The sequence below is a fragment of the Sminthopsis crassicaudata genome, chromosome 5, assembly GCF_048593235.1.
Source record: "Sminthopsis crassicaudata isolate SCR6 chromosome 5, ASM4859323v1, whole genome shotgun sequence".
Classification (NCBI taxonomy): domain Eukaryota; kingdom Metazoa; phylum Chordata; class Mammalia; order Dasyuromorphia; family Dasyuridae; genus Sminthopsis; species Sminthopsis crassicaudata.
In genome coordinates, this window is record NC_133621.1 from 271,484,571 (window position 1) to 271,503,284 (window position 18,714).

The following is an 18,714-nucleotide window of genomic DNA, read 5'->3' on the forward strand; positions in this document are numbered from 1 at the left end:
TGGCTGACTGCTTGGGGTCATAAATCAATTATGTCATAAAGGGGAACTCAAACCCAGTGTATCTTTATTCTCAGACACACTCCCTGCGCAGTAATGGTAAAGCCCTTCTCTTCTCACCTCTTTAGATTCTATTAGCATGGAGGCACCTTTTTAGTCCTAATTCTGTGATAAGTATGTCCAATTGAGTTACTTTAATTACCTATTCTTTTTTGTTTGTTTAAGTAAGTTTATTTTTAATACATATTGCTTTAAGGATTGTGTTGGGGGAGAGAAATCACAGTGAAAGGGGAAAAAAACAAAACAAACAACCATGGGAGAGATTAAAAAAAAAAAGTGAAGCATGGATTGGTTTTCTTTGGATCACTGAACTACTGAAAAGAACCTAGTCTTTCATAGTTAATCATCCCATATTCTTGCTGTTATTGTGTACAATGTATTCCTGGTTCTGCTTGTTTCACTCAGCATTAGTTCCTGTTAATCTTTCTAGGCCTTTCTATAATCAGGTTGTTCATCATTTTTATAGGACAATAATATTCATTACCTTCATGTACCACAACTTGTTCAGCCATTCACCAACTGATGAGCATCCAATTCTTTTCCAATTATTTGCTACCACAAGAAGAGCTGCTACAAATATTTGTGCTTCTGGCTCCTGCCCGCTCCTTTATGATTTCCTGGGGATATGATTTCCTTCTCAATAATGACATTTCTGGGTCAAAGAATATGTATTTTATAGCCCATTGTCCATAGTTCCAGATTGTTCTCCTGCATGGTTGAACCATTTCACAACTTCACCGATGATGCTTCAGTGTCCCAGTTTTCCCACATGCCCTCCAACATTTCTCATATATTCCTGTCATCTTAGCCAAACTGAGAGGTGTGAGGTGGTACCTCAGAGTTTTAATTTTCATTTCTCTAATCAATAGTGATTTAGAGCATTTTTTCATAGAACTATAAATGCTTTAATTTTGTCATCTGAAAATTTTCTGTTCATAATCTTTGACCACTTATCAATTGGGGAATGACTTGTATTTTTATAAATGTGACAAAATTCTTTTTATAATTTGAGAAATGAGATCTTTATTAGAAATACTGTCTGAAAAGATTTTTTTCTGTTTGTTTTGTTTGTGCAAAACATTTTTATTTAATGTAATCAATGTAATGTATCTCATGTTCTCCTAATTTGTATATGGTATCATCCTTTATGCCCAAACCATGTTTCCATTTTGACTTTATTTTGTTTTGAGGTGGGTGATGTTGGTTAAATACCTGTTCTTTTAACATGTCTTCTCCTCTTTCATTTGGATTCCATCTCTTCTTCCTCCTTATGTCTACTTTCAATTCTTCCAATACTACTCTTTGGGCTCACTTTCTTTTCCTACTAAAGATGGAATCTTTCTCCTCCAGCTCAAGTCAAATCAATTTCTTAAAGCTTCCTGAATTTCTTTATTATTACCTTTCAAACTTTTCAAAATTCTTTAGAATTTAGACTTCCAAATTTTCTTCACATTTCATTAGCTTCTCCTCCTTGAGTTCATATCCTTCTCCTGCTCCCCTTTTCCCACAATCTTCTAGAGCAAACTTTAAAACAGCTCCAAAAGGGGAATAATAAAAGTAAAAAAAAAATTATCAGGAATACTGTAAATGCTGAAACAAGACCATCAAGTTCTCATTATTAAGCGTAACCTCATGCAAAAAAGAGGTTCTTTTTTTATGACTGAATTTTTAGCATATCTAAGACAAGAAATCAAGGCATTATGCCTCATGCAACAACTCTTGTAGGCACACGTAAGTTTATTTCCACCTAGGCATCTTCCTGATCCTTCCCTTCATCTTCCTTCGTTCCTCCCTTACTCCATCATTCCAATTTACAGCTAATGCTTTGCAATGTCTAGAAGCTCAAGAAACATTGTGTCCTTTTAATAGACTTGCCACCCCTTCCCAGAGACCTCTAAGACCTCTAATTGGGAACTAGAATACTTCTGTACAAGTCTCAAAGTGACAAGCAGTTTTCTATCACTCTTGTCCACAAGAATTCTAAGAAGAAATCACTCAGCAAAGGCTTTTGTATTTTTTTCTATTGCTGCTCTCCTTGCTGAGAAATTTCCAATACCATTTCCTAGCTATATTGAGGATCCTGGTTCCAGTAACTAATCCCTACCTCGTGTTGATAACTCCTTTGCCTAGTCACTTAGATGAATTTCCACAATTATGAGAGGATACATATTTGCACTGTAGATGTGCCTTAAAAGGCTTTGCAGGAATCTATCTCAGGGTAGCTAATACATGGTGTGGCCATATGGAAGGACATAGCTTGTTCATTCTTCATTCATCTAATAAACATTTCTTAATAATTATATTAAGGTATTATATAGAATAGGTTTTGTAGTAAAAATAAAACATTCAAATTTTACCATTTTCACATACTGGTTTTGTGAGCCCAAGCAAGATTCTTGATCTTTCATAGTTAATAGGCAACTCCCTAAAGCAGAAAAGTTGCTAATCTGCTAAAAACTTCATAAACACACACACATGCATACTTATACATGTGTGCATATATATATACATGTGCGTTATATATATATATATATATATATATATATATATATATATATATATATATATATATATATATATATATATATATATATATATATATATAAATATATACATGTGCATATATATATATACATGTGCGTTTATATATATATATATATATATACATGTGCATATATATATATATATATAATTTGTATACAGTTATTTGCAGATTTATTTTGGATAGCATATATGCTCATAAAATTACATACCTACCTGTGTTTATGTTTCTATATATGTTTATTTATTTGTACAATTTTTACTTTGTATTTGTAATTTGCTTTGATTGTGTATTTCTACACATGTATGTATATAAGCATCATGTATGTTTTAATACACACACATTACTTAAGCTAATTCTGTGCATTGAAGATATGTCTTTTGAGGGGCACAAGAATAGTGTTAGCCTTGGGCAGAAAAAAGTATGGACCATGAGGATTAATTACTTAAAATATTATCCTCCTATTAGCCTACCTATTTATAGATTCTTTTGAGGAATTTTCTTCCACTATTTCATAAAAATGTAAAATACAATTAAAACACAAATATTAATACATGATGTGCATGTATTAATTATGAAAGTATTATTTATGAAATTTTGCTACACTGTTTTTTTTGAGACCTGACTCGCTTTACATGGAAGTATGCTATAGATAAATGTCTTAAGTATCACATTTCTGATGGTAGAAAAAAAAGTTTTTTGTAAAGTCTTAGATATCTGTTAGTGATTTGGTTAAATTAATCTTTTCATTAGCAGGTTGCTTCACACTAACAGAGCACAATCTCTCTTGCAGTTATTATAAAAAGAAAGAACAACCTGACATAACATAATTACTCTGAGTTTTTTATGTAAGTAGATTGAGAAAAAACACATTTCTTTTACATTCCTCAACACTCTTCCCAGTGCAAATGTTTGTAGGTATAATCCTGCCACATTCAGCATGACATGGTATGAGCTGTTTAGTCCATTTTGTAAATCAGGGCATATCTAAGACTGTTCTGTTTAGGATGAGATAGTTGTAGTTCTCCATGGGCAAGAGGTCCCAAAATAATGTCCCTTTTATACAGATTCTACCGTCCCTAGAAGAAAAAGGCTGATGCAAGCCAGTGTGTTTTCTCTTTTCAAGACTTCCTGGGGAGAAAAGCTGAAAACAAAAACAAAAACAAATTAAGAAGTACAATGCATATCTATTATTTCTTCTGACATTCTCCCCTAAAATATAGTCTAAAGACAATGAGATGAGCAGTGAATTTAGCACTTTTTTCTATCCCATTTCACTGAATACATTATTGTATTATTTGATTCATAACCATTCTCCAAAATGTATTTTCTCCAATCCGTCCAATAACATGTTGCTAGATTTCTTTTGAACTAGGTACATTCAAGTAAGTATGAGATTTCATTTGCCTGGAACTGATAATGCTACAAATCACCTCCCCTGGTAGGAAATTTCTTTGCAAATTATATTCTTAGTGAGTTAGACTCTTGAAGCACTAAAGGTTAAGTACCCTCTATAAAACCTATTAGCCAATGTGTATCAGAAATTGGTTTTAAGTACATGATTTCTTATTATAACGTTCAATTCTGTATCCAGCTTTTTCAACTGTCTAGGACCAGAAAGACTATTCATTTTGATAAACAAACTAAGAATTTGGAGTTCCCTCTATCCCCTGATAAATTTTAAAATAAGACTTAGATATAGAGCACAATGTATACTGCATACCTATTAATAATTTTATGAGTGACAAATATGATTCTTAAAATTTTATCCCCATTAAAATGTAACTAAACTAAAAATGTCATGCCATATTGTGAAGGATAAAACGGTATTCTGTGACACGTTTTCAAAAAGTGGAGGGTCAGAAAAAGTTAACTAAATTCTTACAGAATAAATTATCTACTCCTCCACCTAAGGTGGATAGAGAGAGTCAGGAACGATTTTGCTATGGGGCATTTAAAAAGGCAGAAAAACATTCAATCCCTCAATGCTGAAGAGGTGGCACATTGGCTCCAGTCTCATTTTATATCATAAACATAATTCAAGGAACTTGCCTTATATTATGTGGCAATGGGATCTGTATAGAATAAGACATTGTGGGCTTGTACATTACTACTTGTCCAGTCACTTCTGGGACAGGATCTCAAGCAACATTATATTTCAGGGTTTAGAATCTATTTCTTTTTCTTAAAAATATGAAAAACCATTTAAACTGCACTATAGAATCATTGTAGCAAAACTTCACTACAGTTTTCAATTACATGGCCACATTGAAAATTGAGTCAAGATCAGAGCAGGTTGATATTCCTTCCCTTTTTTTAAGCACATAAGTAATTAAGTAGACAGAAAAGCAAAATAGGATAATAGGCAAAATTATCCGTTTAATTTATCTTTTTATAGTAACAAGAAGTGTATTTATAATAGGAATAGGAGGTATTTATTCTGATGAGAAGAATAATTACTTCTTGTCAAATTAAAGGTAAAAAAAATAATTTTAACCCTACCAACACAAAGTTTCAAAATTAGCTAGCTGGCTGAAAATGAAGAACTGGCAATTCCATTATTGAATATCTCCCCAGACGTAGGAAAATAAAGGAAAAAAAAAGTAGAGTAAAATAACCAATAGTGCACATTTAAAAATTTAAAACGAGGGCCATATAATATTTATAAAAATAGAATGTGAGTGGTCCAAAGGTTATGAATTGAGATAAATAAGGAGCCTTATTAAAAGAAAATGAATTTAGGGTTATTCAAGGGAGACTCTATAATCTGGATGAGACTTACCTCAGGCGCAGAAAATATATGTGCAGATATCAAGGGGTAAGTGTCCATGGACGATCCTTGCATGAAAATGCCACTTTGTGAACATTTCCTTTTTGAGTCCTTGCAGGGATTGGTCAAAAAAGGCTGTGACCCATGCATCACTATCCCACCAGAGGAGCTATCACTGTGGAAATTGAGAATATCCCATCTCCACACAAGAACCTAAGATCGAGCTCTGAGCAAAGGAAGTGACTCTGAGCAAAGGAAGGATCCACAGTTCTCTGTGATGAAGAGGATCTCAGCTCTTTCCCACCATCTGAGATTCATCCTCTTTCTAGGGCCAGATTTTTATAAGGCTAGATGTCTAGACATTCAAGAACAGCTATAATAGATATTGAATAATTCCACTGATTGACATGTGATAGTTGAGTGACATCATATGTCAGCAGGGTCGCAAGGTGGGTGAAGTAAGAAATATTCCACAAATGGACAGGCTTCTCCTTAGTGTAGGTGTGAGGAAATGGTACAAGTCATGAATTGGATGATCTAAGTGGTCATAAGATGATTACCTGTTGCTATTAAACCAGTGATTAATTCAGAGGTACAAGAATTTTGGGGGGGACTTTGCATTTAATTATTAACTCTGTCACACTGAGCTTGATCACTATGAGAAGGAAAAAGAATGGCGGAAGGATGCTAAATTTCTATAATTAAGCTAGTTAACTTAGATTGTGCAGGTCAAAGCTCTTGTGTCTTACATACAGAGCTTTGATATCAAATTGATGAATAGTGATGTTAGTAGAGTTCTCGATGTACTTTATTTTTTCCTTTTTTTAAAGTTCATTAATATTTTTTAAAATTTCTTGAGTAATGCTGAGTTGGTCTGGAAACTGGATCCCAATTCAGATTTGGCCTTCTAGTGTATACTATTGGTGAAGCCCAGCGAGATGTAGATGGAAGCTCAGAAATATCTGTGGAAAAAAAAAAGAAGAAGAAAAAGCAATTTATACATGTGTGTGTATGTGCATTTTTTGTATTGGCAGTAATGGTTCATCATATCAAGGAATTCTGGGTGTGAGAATCATGGAAATGGTCATTGGTCCAAGTGAGTCTTAAGAGTTTGCTGAGCATTTTGAAGGTAAGTGACTTGTTCATGGTTTTAAGGACTATATTTCATAGAGAGAACTTCAAGATTTTCTGGAAGTCATCTACCATACAGGATTGTTTGGAATTTCAAATCAGCTAATATATTCAAAATGCAAAGTTTAAGATCCTGAATAAATCCATTTCTATTATTGGAGCAACTCATCAGATTGTTCACCTAATATTATCATTTTACCTTCTGAAGTAGCAATCGGTACAGGAACTGCAATTAAAATTATGTTCATAGTAGTCTATTTGCTTGTGTTGTCTATCTGCTCATGCTTATGTTCGAGCTCTATTTCCTATTTATAATATTATTGCCTTCGGGCTCAAAATGAAATGAACTGTGACAATTATTTTATTTGCCTATCAGAAGAAATACAAACCACACTTTGATTTCACTATTACAACAACATCCTCCTCCTCCTCCTCCTCCTCCTCCTCCTCCTCCTCCTCCTCCTCCTCCTCCTCCTCCTCCTCCTCCTCCTCCTCCTTCTTCTTCTTCTTCTTCCCATTGAAATAGCACTTTAGGGGGATTTTAAAGGTATATTCACAAATCAGATAGAGCATAAACGGTGACATTTTACTTATGAATCATTTGAACATACCATCATCACTTTTAGCTACAGAGTTTTCCATCACCTGCTGAATCTGAAATAACATTAAAATAATATTTCAAAAAAATGAAGTAAATGAAGAATAAGGAACTACAGATAATCCAAACAACTCACAAAATTTGTTTTTATAAATTGCAGGTATCCAAAGAAATTATTAATAAATGTACACATTAATTAAGTTTGACTATTGGTCATTCATCAGAAAATATATAGCTATAAAATAGGGCTTAAATTTTTTCCACTCACAAATCCCTTTTTAATAAAAACTCATTTTTTATCTTACTCCAGATATATAGATATGTGAAACATATACAAATCAGATATTTACCCTTAACAAATTATAACTTTGTGACCCCCCACACTCAGAAATGAGGGCCCATATAGAAGGTGGGATCTAATAAAAGATGATACTATTATTAAGAGCATCAAGAGTTTATCACTATTAATTATATACCAAAAAAATATGAACTTTGTTAGCATAGTAGTTATGTCTCAGGTTTGGTATATATATGCCTTCTACTCTAGGCAAATGTTACCCTTGTTATTATTACTATTATTTTTTTTTTTTTTGCTGAATATAACATTTTTCTTTAAAAAGAAAATCAACAATGAGCCTATACTTTAAAACAATTGTAAATATTAATACTTCACTAAGCTACAGACAGTCCACATATAAAATGTATATCAATTTACATGGAGCAAAACAGAAAATTAAATACTTGGAAAAAATTAAATATAAATATACACACATATGTACATCCATAACACATAGAAGGGGTGATGAAGAAAAGCCTAATTCACTTGACATGGCAGAAATATAAAGATTTTGTTTTGAATTTGAAGATATCTCCAATATATATGGAGTAAATTTGACCAAAGAGACTGGGTTGAGCATTTTGATCCTACCCTTTTGATAGGCTTGGCTAGGTACTTGTTTTATGTGTCCTCTGACACCACAAGGGGGAATCCCAAAGTTTCTGTTTCCCTTTAAAGGCCGAATTCAAGAGAATGGCTCAGATATATACCAGCCACATCTGAAGCAATAATCAATGTGGCAACATCATAAATATCCAGGAAAAAGGAATTCATTACTTGTGAGATATGACTAATGTCCCAAATACGGTATCAGTGAGCACATTCATGCTCTCTGTAGAGGCCAAGTTTCTAAGTCAGAATAAGTATCTAACTCTAAATTTTCTTCTCTATAAGACCTTCTTTTTATACACACACACACACACACACACACACACACACACACACACACACACACACGGGTATCATATTTACATACATGTATATGAATGTCTACCTATGCAAATATGTTCAGAGTCATTTGGTGTACAGAGAGTGAGATTTGAATCCAAGTTTTCCTGCTTTTAAATGTAGCAACGATATATTCTTTCAAGGTGGAGCTAAGATGGCAAAATAAAAGCCAGAATTCAGCCAACTCATTCCCCAAATGCTCCAAATTACTTTAAAGAAGGAATCTAAACAGAGTTTAGAGCATCAGAACATCCCCAAAGACAGAGTAGAATATTTTCCAGCTGAAGACAACTTAGAAGAGCAGCAGAAAACATCTGTGACACCAGAATGGGAATTCTGTGCAGCCCTAAACCCAGCCCCAGCATCCACAAGGTGGGCCTTCTCAATCCACAGCACTACTGGTAGCTTCCAGATATCCCAGGACAAAAACACCAAAGAGGACTTAGACGTTCAGCAGAAAAGGGCTGGGGCTCCAGGGTGTAGGAGGCTAGTCACTGGGCCTGCCCTAGCCCTAGTCCTGGCCCTGACAATATCATCACAAGGTGGAAACAGCAGCAGTGCTGGGAGCTCCTGGACATCTCTGCCTGGGTACAACAGGAAGGACATGTTAGTTCACAGAAGAGTGTCTGTGCTACCAGGGGTGGGAGTAGGGCAAGTCGTCCCAGCATAGGTAGTGCTACCGTGACCCCAGTCGCAAACATGGTAACCACAGCATCAGCAAAATAGGACTCTGTTGCTTGAACGCACTAAATCTTACAGCTACAGTGGAGCAAGGACAGTCCAAAAAGCTCCAAGGCAGAAAAGAGTGTTTGTGGTCAGGTTCCTTGAAGAATCTCTGAAAACAGATGCACCAAATCCCTGAAAGTTGGGTCAGAGCCCCCTCCACTCTGAAAACAGAACCCTACATTATCAAAGAGGTAAAAGCTGAGCAATAAGTAGCCTAGAGAAATGAGCAGAGAACATAAAAGCTTCTGACCACTGAAAGTTGTAGTGGTGGTAAGGAAGATCAAAACACACTCAGAAAATAAAAACGTCAAAGTTCCTACATCCAAAGCCTCCGAGAAAAGTAAGAATTAGACTCAGGACATGGAAGAGCTGAAAAGCTTGAAAATTAAGTAAGAGACTTAGAGAAAAAATTAGGAAATGAATTGAGAAAAATACCTAAAAAGGAAATACAAAAGGCTAAGGAGGAAAAGAATGCCTTTAGCTTTTTAGCTCAATTGGCCAGTAGGGACAGAAGGTACAAAAACTCACAAAGGAAAAGAATTCCATATAAAAGAGAATTGCACAATGGAAGCTTATGACTTTATGATAAGTCAACATATAATAACGCTTAAACAAGAAAAATAAAAAAAATATGAAATATCTCATTGGAAAAACAACTAACCTGCAAACTAGATTCAGGAGAGATAATTTAAAAATTATTGGTCTACCTGAAAGTCATGACCAAAAATAGAGTCTGGATATCATCTTTCAAGAAAATTATTAAGGAAAACTGTCCTGATATTCTAGTACCCAAGAGTAAAACTGAAATTTAAAAATCCACTGATTACCTCCTGAAAGGAATTCCAAAATGAAAACTCTCTGGAATATTACAGCTAAATTACAGAATTCCAAAGCCAAGGTAAAAATACTTGCAAGCATCCAGAAAAAAAACAATTCAAGGACAGGGGAATCACAGTTAGAATAACACACTATTTAGCAACTTCTACCTTTAAGGATTCTACCTTAAGAACATGATATTCTTGATAGCAATGGAGGGAGGATTATAACCAAAATTCACATTTCCAGAATAAGTAACTTATATTAATGTTTCAGAGCAAACAAACAAACAAACAAACAAACAAAAACAAAATAATGGGGGAAAAAAGAAAATGAAAACAACTTGGAAAATAAATCTGGGTAAGGTGTTTTAAAAATTATTGGTGTACCTGAAAGTCATAATGGGAAAAAAAGAGCCTAGAAAAATTTCAAAAATACTACCAAGGAAAACTGTTAGGATATTCTAAAATGAGAAGGCAAAATAAAAATGGAAAGAAACCTCCTAAAACAGATCCCAAAATGAAAACTCCCAGGAATAATAAAAGAAATTTCAAAACTCCCAAATCAAGGAGAAAATATTGCAAGCATCCAGAAAGAAACAATTTATGTATAGTTGAGCCAAAGTCAGATTAATACAAGATTTAGCAGCATCTATATTAAAGGACTGGGGACTTGTAATATGATAATCTCCAGAGTAAAGCAGTTAGAAGAAAGAATTACCTATTCAGCAAAACTAATAATAAGAGGACTTTCAAGAATTCATGACAAAAAGGCTAGAGCTGAATAGAAGATTTGACTTTCAAATACAGGTTTCAGAAAAAGTCCAAGGGCATATTCAATCAAGTAAAATCATAAGAGACTTTGTAAGGTTATTATCTGGTTATTTTTCTACATGGGAAGTTGATTCAGACAGTTTGAAGGAGTTTCTATAGTTAAAGGGCAGAGATATGAGTTGAATATGAAGGGATAATATTTTGAAAACTAAAACTATAAGGAGAAGAGAGGAATACACTAGGGAAAAAGGGAAAGAGAGAGGTGAATGACATAAATTATCTGCCTGAAAAGAGGAAATTAAAAACCTGATTTTACAATGGAGAGGAAGAGAGGAAGAGAACTATCAGAATTGGTTCAAAGAAAAAATACCATACTCACTCAGGTATAGAAATCTATATTACAGGAAAGGAGGTAGGGAACAGGGTATGAGAAGGATGGAGAGTGATAGAAAGGAGGACATACTGAGGGAGGGGAGGTTAAAAGGCACAACCTTTTAAGGAGGGACAGGGTGATAAGAGAGAGAACAGAATAAACCTAGTGGGGAATAAAATTAGCAATTGTAATTGTGCAACGAATTTTGAGGCAAGTTTATCTGATGAAAGCTTCACTTCTCAAATGTAAGAGTTATAGCCAAATTAAAAAAAAAATAGGAGCCATATTCCTATCTGATAAATCATAAAGATATGAACATTTTTCAGATGAACTAATCAAGCTATTTATAGTCATATAAAATTTTTCTAACAGTAGATCGGAGAAATTAGACATAAACAACTCTGAGGTACATACAGTCTTTTAAATTGGCTAATGGGGCAGAAAAGGAAAATGACAAATATTGGAATGAATGTGTGCGGGGGAAGGAGATATTTATGCATTGTTAATGGAATTGTGAGCTTATTCAAACATTCTGTAAAGCAAACTGGAAGTATGTTCTAAGGTTCCTAAAAATCTTATTTACCTTTTGACCTATACCAATATATGGCATGTCTCCTAAACAGAATTATTTTTAAGAAGGGAAAGGAGGCCTATATATTCAAAAATATTTTATAGCAGTTCATTTTTCAGGACAAAGAATTAGAAATGAAGGGGATGCTCTTCAATTGGGAATGACAGAATACATCATGCTACATATCACTGTTGGAATAATAATTTTATAAGAACATTATATATATATGTATATATATTTTATAAAATAACCTATTAGTAGGATGTTTTCAGTGAGATAAGTTCTCTGTGAGATTATGCAAAGTGAAATGTCCTGTGTATAAAGTAGTAGCAAGTTCTCATCAATGCAATGATTGTGCAGGACTTATGATAAAAAATGTTATTCACATCCAGAGAAAGAATTGATTGTGTCATAATACAGATTGAAGCATAAATTTTTATTTTCTTTTTTTTTTTGAGAGGGGAGGGAGAAGATCTGTTTTCTATTGTAGCAACATGACTTTCATAGAAGGTTTTTGCATCACTTCACATGTAGTTTCGCTGTGGGGGGCGCTAAGGAAGGGTTATAGTAAGGAGAGAGGAAGGGGGAGAATCTGGAACTCCCAATTATATACATAAATGTAAAGATGACTGACCTGTAATTTTAAAAATATTAAATTTGAAATGGGAAAAATGAGATATATATTACATAAAACCTTAATGTTGTAGATGAAAATATTATAACCAGAAAAATTAAGTATAATAATCAATGAAAACAAAAGGACATTCCAAACACTATCTTAATTTCAGAATTTTATCTCAAGGAAACCTGGACTTAATAGAAAATTTAACATATAAGAACAATATGAAAAATGAATTTGTGTGTCTCTTATACACGTACAATATGTGTATGTATGTGTGTGTGTGTTATTCTTTCTTGGTATATACACATCAGAAAGAGTATAATATCCTTCAAAATCTCTAAAAAAAATAAGATTGGAAGGAATAGGATAAGGTGGGGTACAGTAGTGTGGGTAATTGAACGGCAATGGGGTATGGTGTGTAGATTAATATGAATGGGATAAAGAGGAAAGTATGGGATTGGGGGAAAAGATAAAAAAACATATCCATGGTGGTTGGGTAGAGGAGGGGACAGCTGGTAAAGCCTAAGTCAAAAAGAAGAATAAGCAGGGATGGGAAAAAGAAGCAATAAATACTAATATAATACCAATGTCCTAAGTAAAGTTTATTAGGAAAAAATATAGAAGTAATAATCCCCAAATTCCGACAAAGTCAAAGATTTAATCAAGAAACAAATCTACATTGTTTTTCAGTCATAATAATCTTTTAGAAGTATGTGTAAATATGTATATGTGCATGTACTTATATATTTTGTATACATGAATATGTATGTATATAGGTATATATGTACATTATATTCATATATATCAGTAAATATATATATATATATATATGATATATGTGTGTATATGTGTACACACACATATATGTATATATGCAAGCCTCCCTGGAGACATGAGGAAAAGAGTGAAAAGTACCAAGAAAAAAAAAATACATAGCAGAGAACAAAAGTAAACCTAGAAGAAATAAAAGAAAAAAAGGACTGTTAGGAATATAATGCCTTCTATTATTAAATATGTTTTCTTGAACTTGAAATTTATTCCTGCATATTTTGAATCCTTCACAATGTTTTACTTGGCACATGAAAAGATTCTGCTTTATTTTAATTTACTTGTTTTTATTTTCTTATTTTATGTTTATGTTTTAAGTGACTATATATGTGTATATATATATATATATATATATATATATATATATATATATATATATATATATATATATATATATATATATATATATATATGTATAGGAAAGAAAACTATTTTAAGATGCTAAATTATTGAACCCATTGAAAAAGAAAAAATATGTTAAATTGGTTTTCCCAATTCCATTCATCCTAATCCTTTAATTATGGAAACTACAGGATTTTTCTTCCCATCAGCTTTGTGTCATTAGAATAAAAAATGATTACAAAAAAAAAAAAAGGCACTAATATGAGGTTACTTTAAAAACAATTAGATTTTGACTAAAGTGTTCCAGGTTACAAAGAGAGAGTCAAAGAGAAGATTAAGACATTTTGGCTACACACCTTTTCACCACTGAATTATCATTAACTTAAAGGACTGATACTTGTGGATTAAAACAAAACAAAACAAAACAAAACAAACAAACAAAAAAAAAAACAACTTTAATACACAGCCTTTAAACTTTAAAGAACACTAAACTTTAAAAATATCTACATTTTTTATTTATTATTAGGCAAAAAAATCATCTTTTTTGAAAAATAAATCCCAAAAATAAATAAGCATGAAATTTTACATTATAACTTTAGGATAAAGAACAAGAAGGTGGGAAAAATGACTAACCTTTGAAAAGCAGTCTTCAGTAGAACTTTCTGAAGACTCTGTATTTTCAGGAAAATATATTGATCTTCTTCTAGGAAGTACCACAGAAGTATCAACAAATTCATTATTCATTGGCTCCAGAAAGGGACCTGTAGTAAATCTGTTGAGTAAAATTTTATTCTTTAGTTTTTCATTCATTAGTCTGCAATAAGTAGCCTCTCATTAGTTCTGTGAACATTTTACAACACATAAATGGGTAGTAATTTTCTTAATGTTTGGATTTTTTTAAAATACTGTCATAATTGTGATTTTTCCTTAAAAAGTTTCTTGACTATGAAAACAATGAGATTATGTTATAAAAGTTTTTTTATAATTATATGTTATAAAAGTTTTTTTTTACATAATTGAATTATTTCTAGTTGACTAGTTTTCTAGTTGACATTAATATATGTATATGTATTTATATATATTTATATATGTATAATCACCCAGTTAACCCACATTTTCCATTGAGGTCATAGATATGATCCTTAATGCTTTGTTATATTCCAAATGGAAATCTTCAAAAGCAATGTAAATTTATATGATTTTTTCTTCCTGTCTGTGTTTAGGTGTACCTCTATTCTTGAGAAAAGAATTTTCTGTACCTCTCTTGCTCTGCCTCCAACTCTTCATGTACGGTGTTTCTTTTGCGGAATTTAGCTTTCAGTTGTTGAATCTAAACCAAATGGAAAACAAAGAATAAAGTTCACAAATATGTTTGACTCCATCCTGAAAATTATAAGACTTTTGTTGTCATATTCTGTTAGCTTTCATTTTAATTTCAGACAGTGATTAAGAGGGCACTTCTAAATTGCAAAAAAGTAGATTCTAACTTTGAAATGAGTCATGCTCAAGATCAGCTGAATTGCATTTCAATTGGAGAAAAACAAATAAAAACAACAACAATAAAAAAAAACAACTCTATTTCAATTGGAGATTAGTTCACTAGTTCTCATCCTTCAGTTTTGTCTTCTTAGATTATTATAAACATATCAAATAAAATTTTGAAAAAAAATTACCTCCAGACGCTTTCAAAATGTTTTCTTCCAATTCAAATTTTGGTTGAAAAACACACAAAAACTAAAACGACTCACCTTTTTTTTAATTGAATATTGTACCAATTATTAAAAAAATCACTTGAGAGTATATATGGTTATTTTTGCTTATGATTTCAAAAATGTTATATAGGCACCTTGAGTGGTAAACAGAATAGATTTGGGAGAGAGAGTTGAAACATGAATGATTATATGAAAACTTTAAAATAAAAGTTTTGTTTATTACATAGAGCAACCATGGCTGGACATCCTTCATAGTTCCCAATGTTATGCTATTTATTTTATTAATTAACAAGGGGAAATATGATTTTTCTATTAAAAATCACACTTACGTAGGAGGAAAGAACCAATAGAGGGAAGATGCTATGAGGTAGAGAGTACCTCATTTGTAGTTTAGTTCAGGAAAGGATTCAAGTTCACATCACATCAGAGAAAGAGGGAACATAAAGGCAGAAACTTTATGATGTGGAGATTGACTTGAACATAGTAGAAAAGACAGTCTGAGAAAGATTGGGTTCCTATCATAGGTATCTTAAAGATACTAACCAAGTAATCTAAGCACATTATGGTTGCCTTAACTATGGTCATAAAACTATCTGGGAAACTAAGTATTCTAAATGGATAGATAATTTAACATTTTTTCTGACAAGGGAAGAAAATAATGTATTTTCAGAATTCACATCAGTGGGCAATAATTTCTTTTCTTCTTTCTTTATTTTTTAAGGTGATACCAAGCTTAAGGAGACTAAAAGGTAGAGGGAAAAATTCTAAAGAAAAAGATTCTGAATTTATAATAGGGGGAAAATGATAAATCTGCATTTACATGGAAATATTTTAAAATATAAAAGTGATAAATTAAATAACCTTTAATAATGGATTGATTTTTTTTAGTTTTCCTTTAGTCTCTTCCTTCACTTGTTTTTTAACATTTGGTCCATATTGTTCTACTTGACTGTAGTTATGTATTTCTAATTGACACTTAAGACGCAGCATGTCGAATTTCAGTTTCAAGGTTTCTACTGTTTCTTCTTGAAGACATCTATTTATAGATTCCATATGTCTATTTGTGGAAGATACAGTTTTTGAAGCATCGAATTGTTGCTGAAGATCTTCATCATGTTTCTATAAGGTATCAGTTTAGCAAAGTATAGAAGTAAATATCTTTTGACTTAAATAATCATTTAAAATTAAGATTAAATTAGTCTTAATTGTAAGCTTTAAGAAAGTGTTTCTTTATCCTTATCTTATAGCTATAAAATATTTTCCTAAAGCGATTATTAAAGCAAATTAAGAAATTCAAAACAAAAGTAAGATTGAAAGAAGAAACCACAAAATTACTTTACTAGCTTCTATATAAAGTTGAAATAATCCACATTTATTACTTTATTCTATAGTTTCTTCTGGGTTCTTTCTTTTGTTATAACTCTTTAATCTCCACCTCTTAATACATGATTAGATACCAAGCCAATTCACATAAGATGGATATCAACAAAACCTTCTTAAGTTATGTTAGGCTTATAGCAACAATAGATATTAAAAGGATTTGCAAAGAAATATGATTCCCTTTTTATCACTCTAACAAGACTGATTCTAAGGGTCAGAGTTGATTAGAAAAAAGAAAATCAATCTAAACTAATTAGAATGTCAAGGAGAGATGTGCAATTGCAGTACCAGAAAAAATAGTATGTTTCTCATCTGCAAAACTCTGGTATCAGTGCCCAAGGAATATACAACATCAACAGGCGCCCTCTTAATATTCCTTAAGTGGCACAACAATCTAAACCAATAAACTAAGCAGGATAGCTACCTGTTTTCCTTCAGCCCCAGGGACTAGAGGACTGAGTGAAATATCTGATACAAAAAAAAAATATGACATTACTGAGTTCTAAAGAGGCCAAATTCTATGCATGTTAAGATGCCAATTCTGTTCGATAAATATTGATGAAAACTGCAAGACACCAAATGATTGACAGTAAAATAAAATGTTTCTAGTCACTTGTCATTATTTTAAAAAATGATGGGGTAAGTGTAGCAACTCCCAATTTTACCTACAAAATCTAAGATACATGTGAAAAATTCATAAGGACATTCTCTTTGCCAAAAGGTATCTTTATTTATGAGAAGAATTGACAGATACAATGAAGACCTAAAATAGGTAGCAGGAGGGGTTAAACATAAATAGATTTGGGAGAGCAATAGAGTTAGCAAAAAATTAGTATTTGAAAGAAACCATTAAAGAAATATTCTAGGAGCCATCAGTAGACCATTGAATGGCAGGCTAAATCCATAGAGGAATTTAGTAGTCTAACCAGAGTCAGCTATATTAAGGAGAAAGATCATTAAAAGGAAGTTGCAAAGGGGGAGGGAGAGCCTATCTCCTAGCTGGCTTACTCCTAAAAAGGACTTAGCAGAAATCTTCATAAGTCTTGAGGGCCATGGAATGTTAAGGTATAAGACCCTTTTCTCCATGGAGTACTTTGGGAATCTAGTCTGGCTCAGCTTCTCTATCCCTCCTGCTGGTGGCAGGCCTTCTGAGAAGTCAGGAGACATGTCTAACCTTGCTGATTACTAGTATCAAGAATCTTTGGAGGAAGGCACAATTACAGACTTCTAAGAAATGTGTCTGGAGGACATCAGCCAGACATTCTATTATCTGTTACCTGCTATCTGAATACTTTTGTACATGATGCCTTGATTATTGTTCGAATTTAGATGTAGCAAGAATCTCACTGAATACTTAGGCATTTGTACCCCAATAGGTAAACTTTAGGTATATTAACCCTGATGTAATCCTGAATAGATTAAACTCTGCTGAGTCCCGCCTATCCCCTCCTTGTTTATGAATCAGGACAGAGGGCTGACACCTGTAGCTCTCCTATGAGCAGATCTGAACAATAAGCACACCTTTCAGCGAGTAAATATAAACTTGGGTTTTCTCAGGGAAGGAGGACAAGTAATACAGAAGAGTTGGGAAGATAAAAGTTATATATTGAGATATTGGGACTGTTAAAGATATTCTGAGAAAACATGATTCCCATCAGGGCTTTATCAAACTGTCTGGGGAGTTTCCATCATAGGTATCTTAATGATACCAATTAAAACAGTCTGGGCCCATCAAACCTGCCTTAACTATCATAAACAAGACAGTCTGAGAATCTAAGAACCTAAGTTGAGCATTTTACGATTTCCTGAGAAGGAAAGAGTTTCAGAAATCACATGGGTAGCATCACTACTATTTAACATTTACATAGCACCACTTTGCAAATGTTAGCTCATTTAAGCACTTCTATTTTTCAAAAGCTCTTCAAATCTCCCCCAATTTCTGGTGATGTAAAATATCAGAGTTGGGGAAATGTTTCAATATTATCAAAATCTAGCATCTTAAAAAAAAGCAAAAAAAGAAAAACATCTCTCCATGTATTCATTTATTTGTTATTCTTTCAGCAGAAGGAAAATCTTTCCTTCCCTAAAATAGAAAAGCAATATATGCAGAATACTATACTGGAAAGATTATAAACCATTTACTGGTGGAGTGAAATGAAATCTTCCAAGTATGTCAGCCCTTTCTCTC

At 32.7% G+C, this 18,714-nt stretch overlaps 1 protein-coding gene and 1 long non-coding RNA gene across 4 annotated transcripts in view; one reads left to right on the plus strand and one right to left on the minus strand.

The window, feature by feature from the left end:
* The first annotated feature begins 42 nt into the window (after positions 1 to 42).
* Positions 43 to 18,714, plus strand: part of LOC141544657 (uncharacterized) — a 95,200-nt gene continuing 76,528 nt past the window's right edge. For 2 of the 3 annotated variants that reach the window (XR_012482738.1, XR_012482740.1), the window contains exons 1-2: positions 91 to 171; positions 6,404 to 6,498. This is a non-coding gene — a long non-coding RNA (uncharacterized LOC141544657). Of the gene's footprint in view, positions 172 to 6,403; positions 6,499 to 18,714 lie in introns of all 3 variants that reach the window. The other variant, XR_012482739.1, reaches the window with a different exon arrangement.
* LOC141544655 (uncharacterized) overlaps positions 6,160 to 18,714 on the minus strand; it is a 160,977-nt gene continuing 148,422 nt past the window's right edge. The window contains exons 44-48 of the mRNA XM_074271052.1: positions 16,008 to 16,265; positions 14,694 to 14,764; positions 14,068 to 14,206; positions 7,112 to 7,154; positions 6,160 to 6,331 (exon numbers count right to left, since the gene is read on the minus strand). Of these exons, the coding sequence (XP_074127153.1) occupies positions 6,204 to 6,331; positions 7,112 to 7,154; positions 14,068 to 14,206; positions 14,694 to 14,764; positions 16,008 to 16,265 (639 nt within the window). The 3' untranslated portion in view covers positions 6,160 to 6,203. The remainder of the gene's footprint in view (positions 6,332 to 7,111; positions 7,155 to 14,067; positions 14,207 to 14,693; positions 14,765 to 16,007; positions 16,266 to 18,714) is intronic.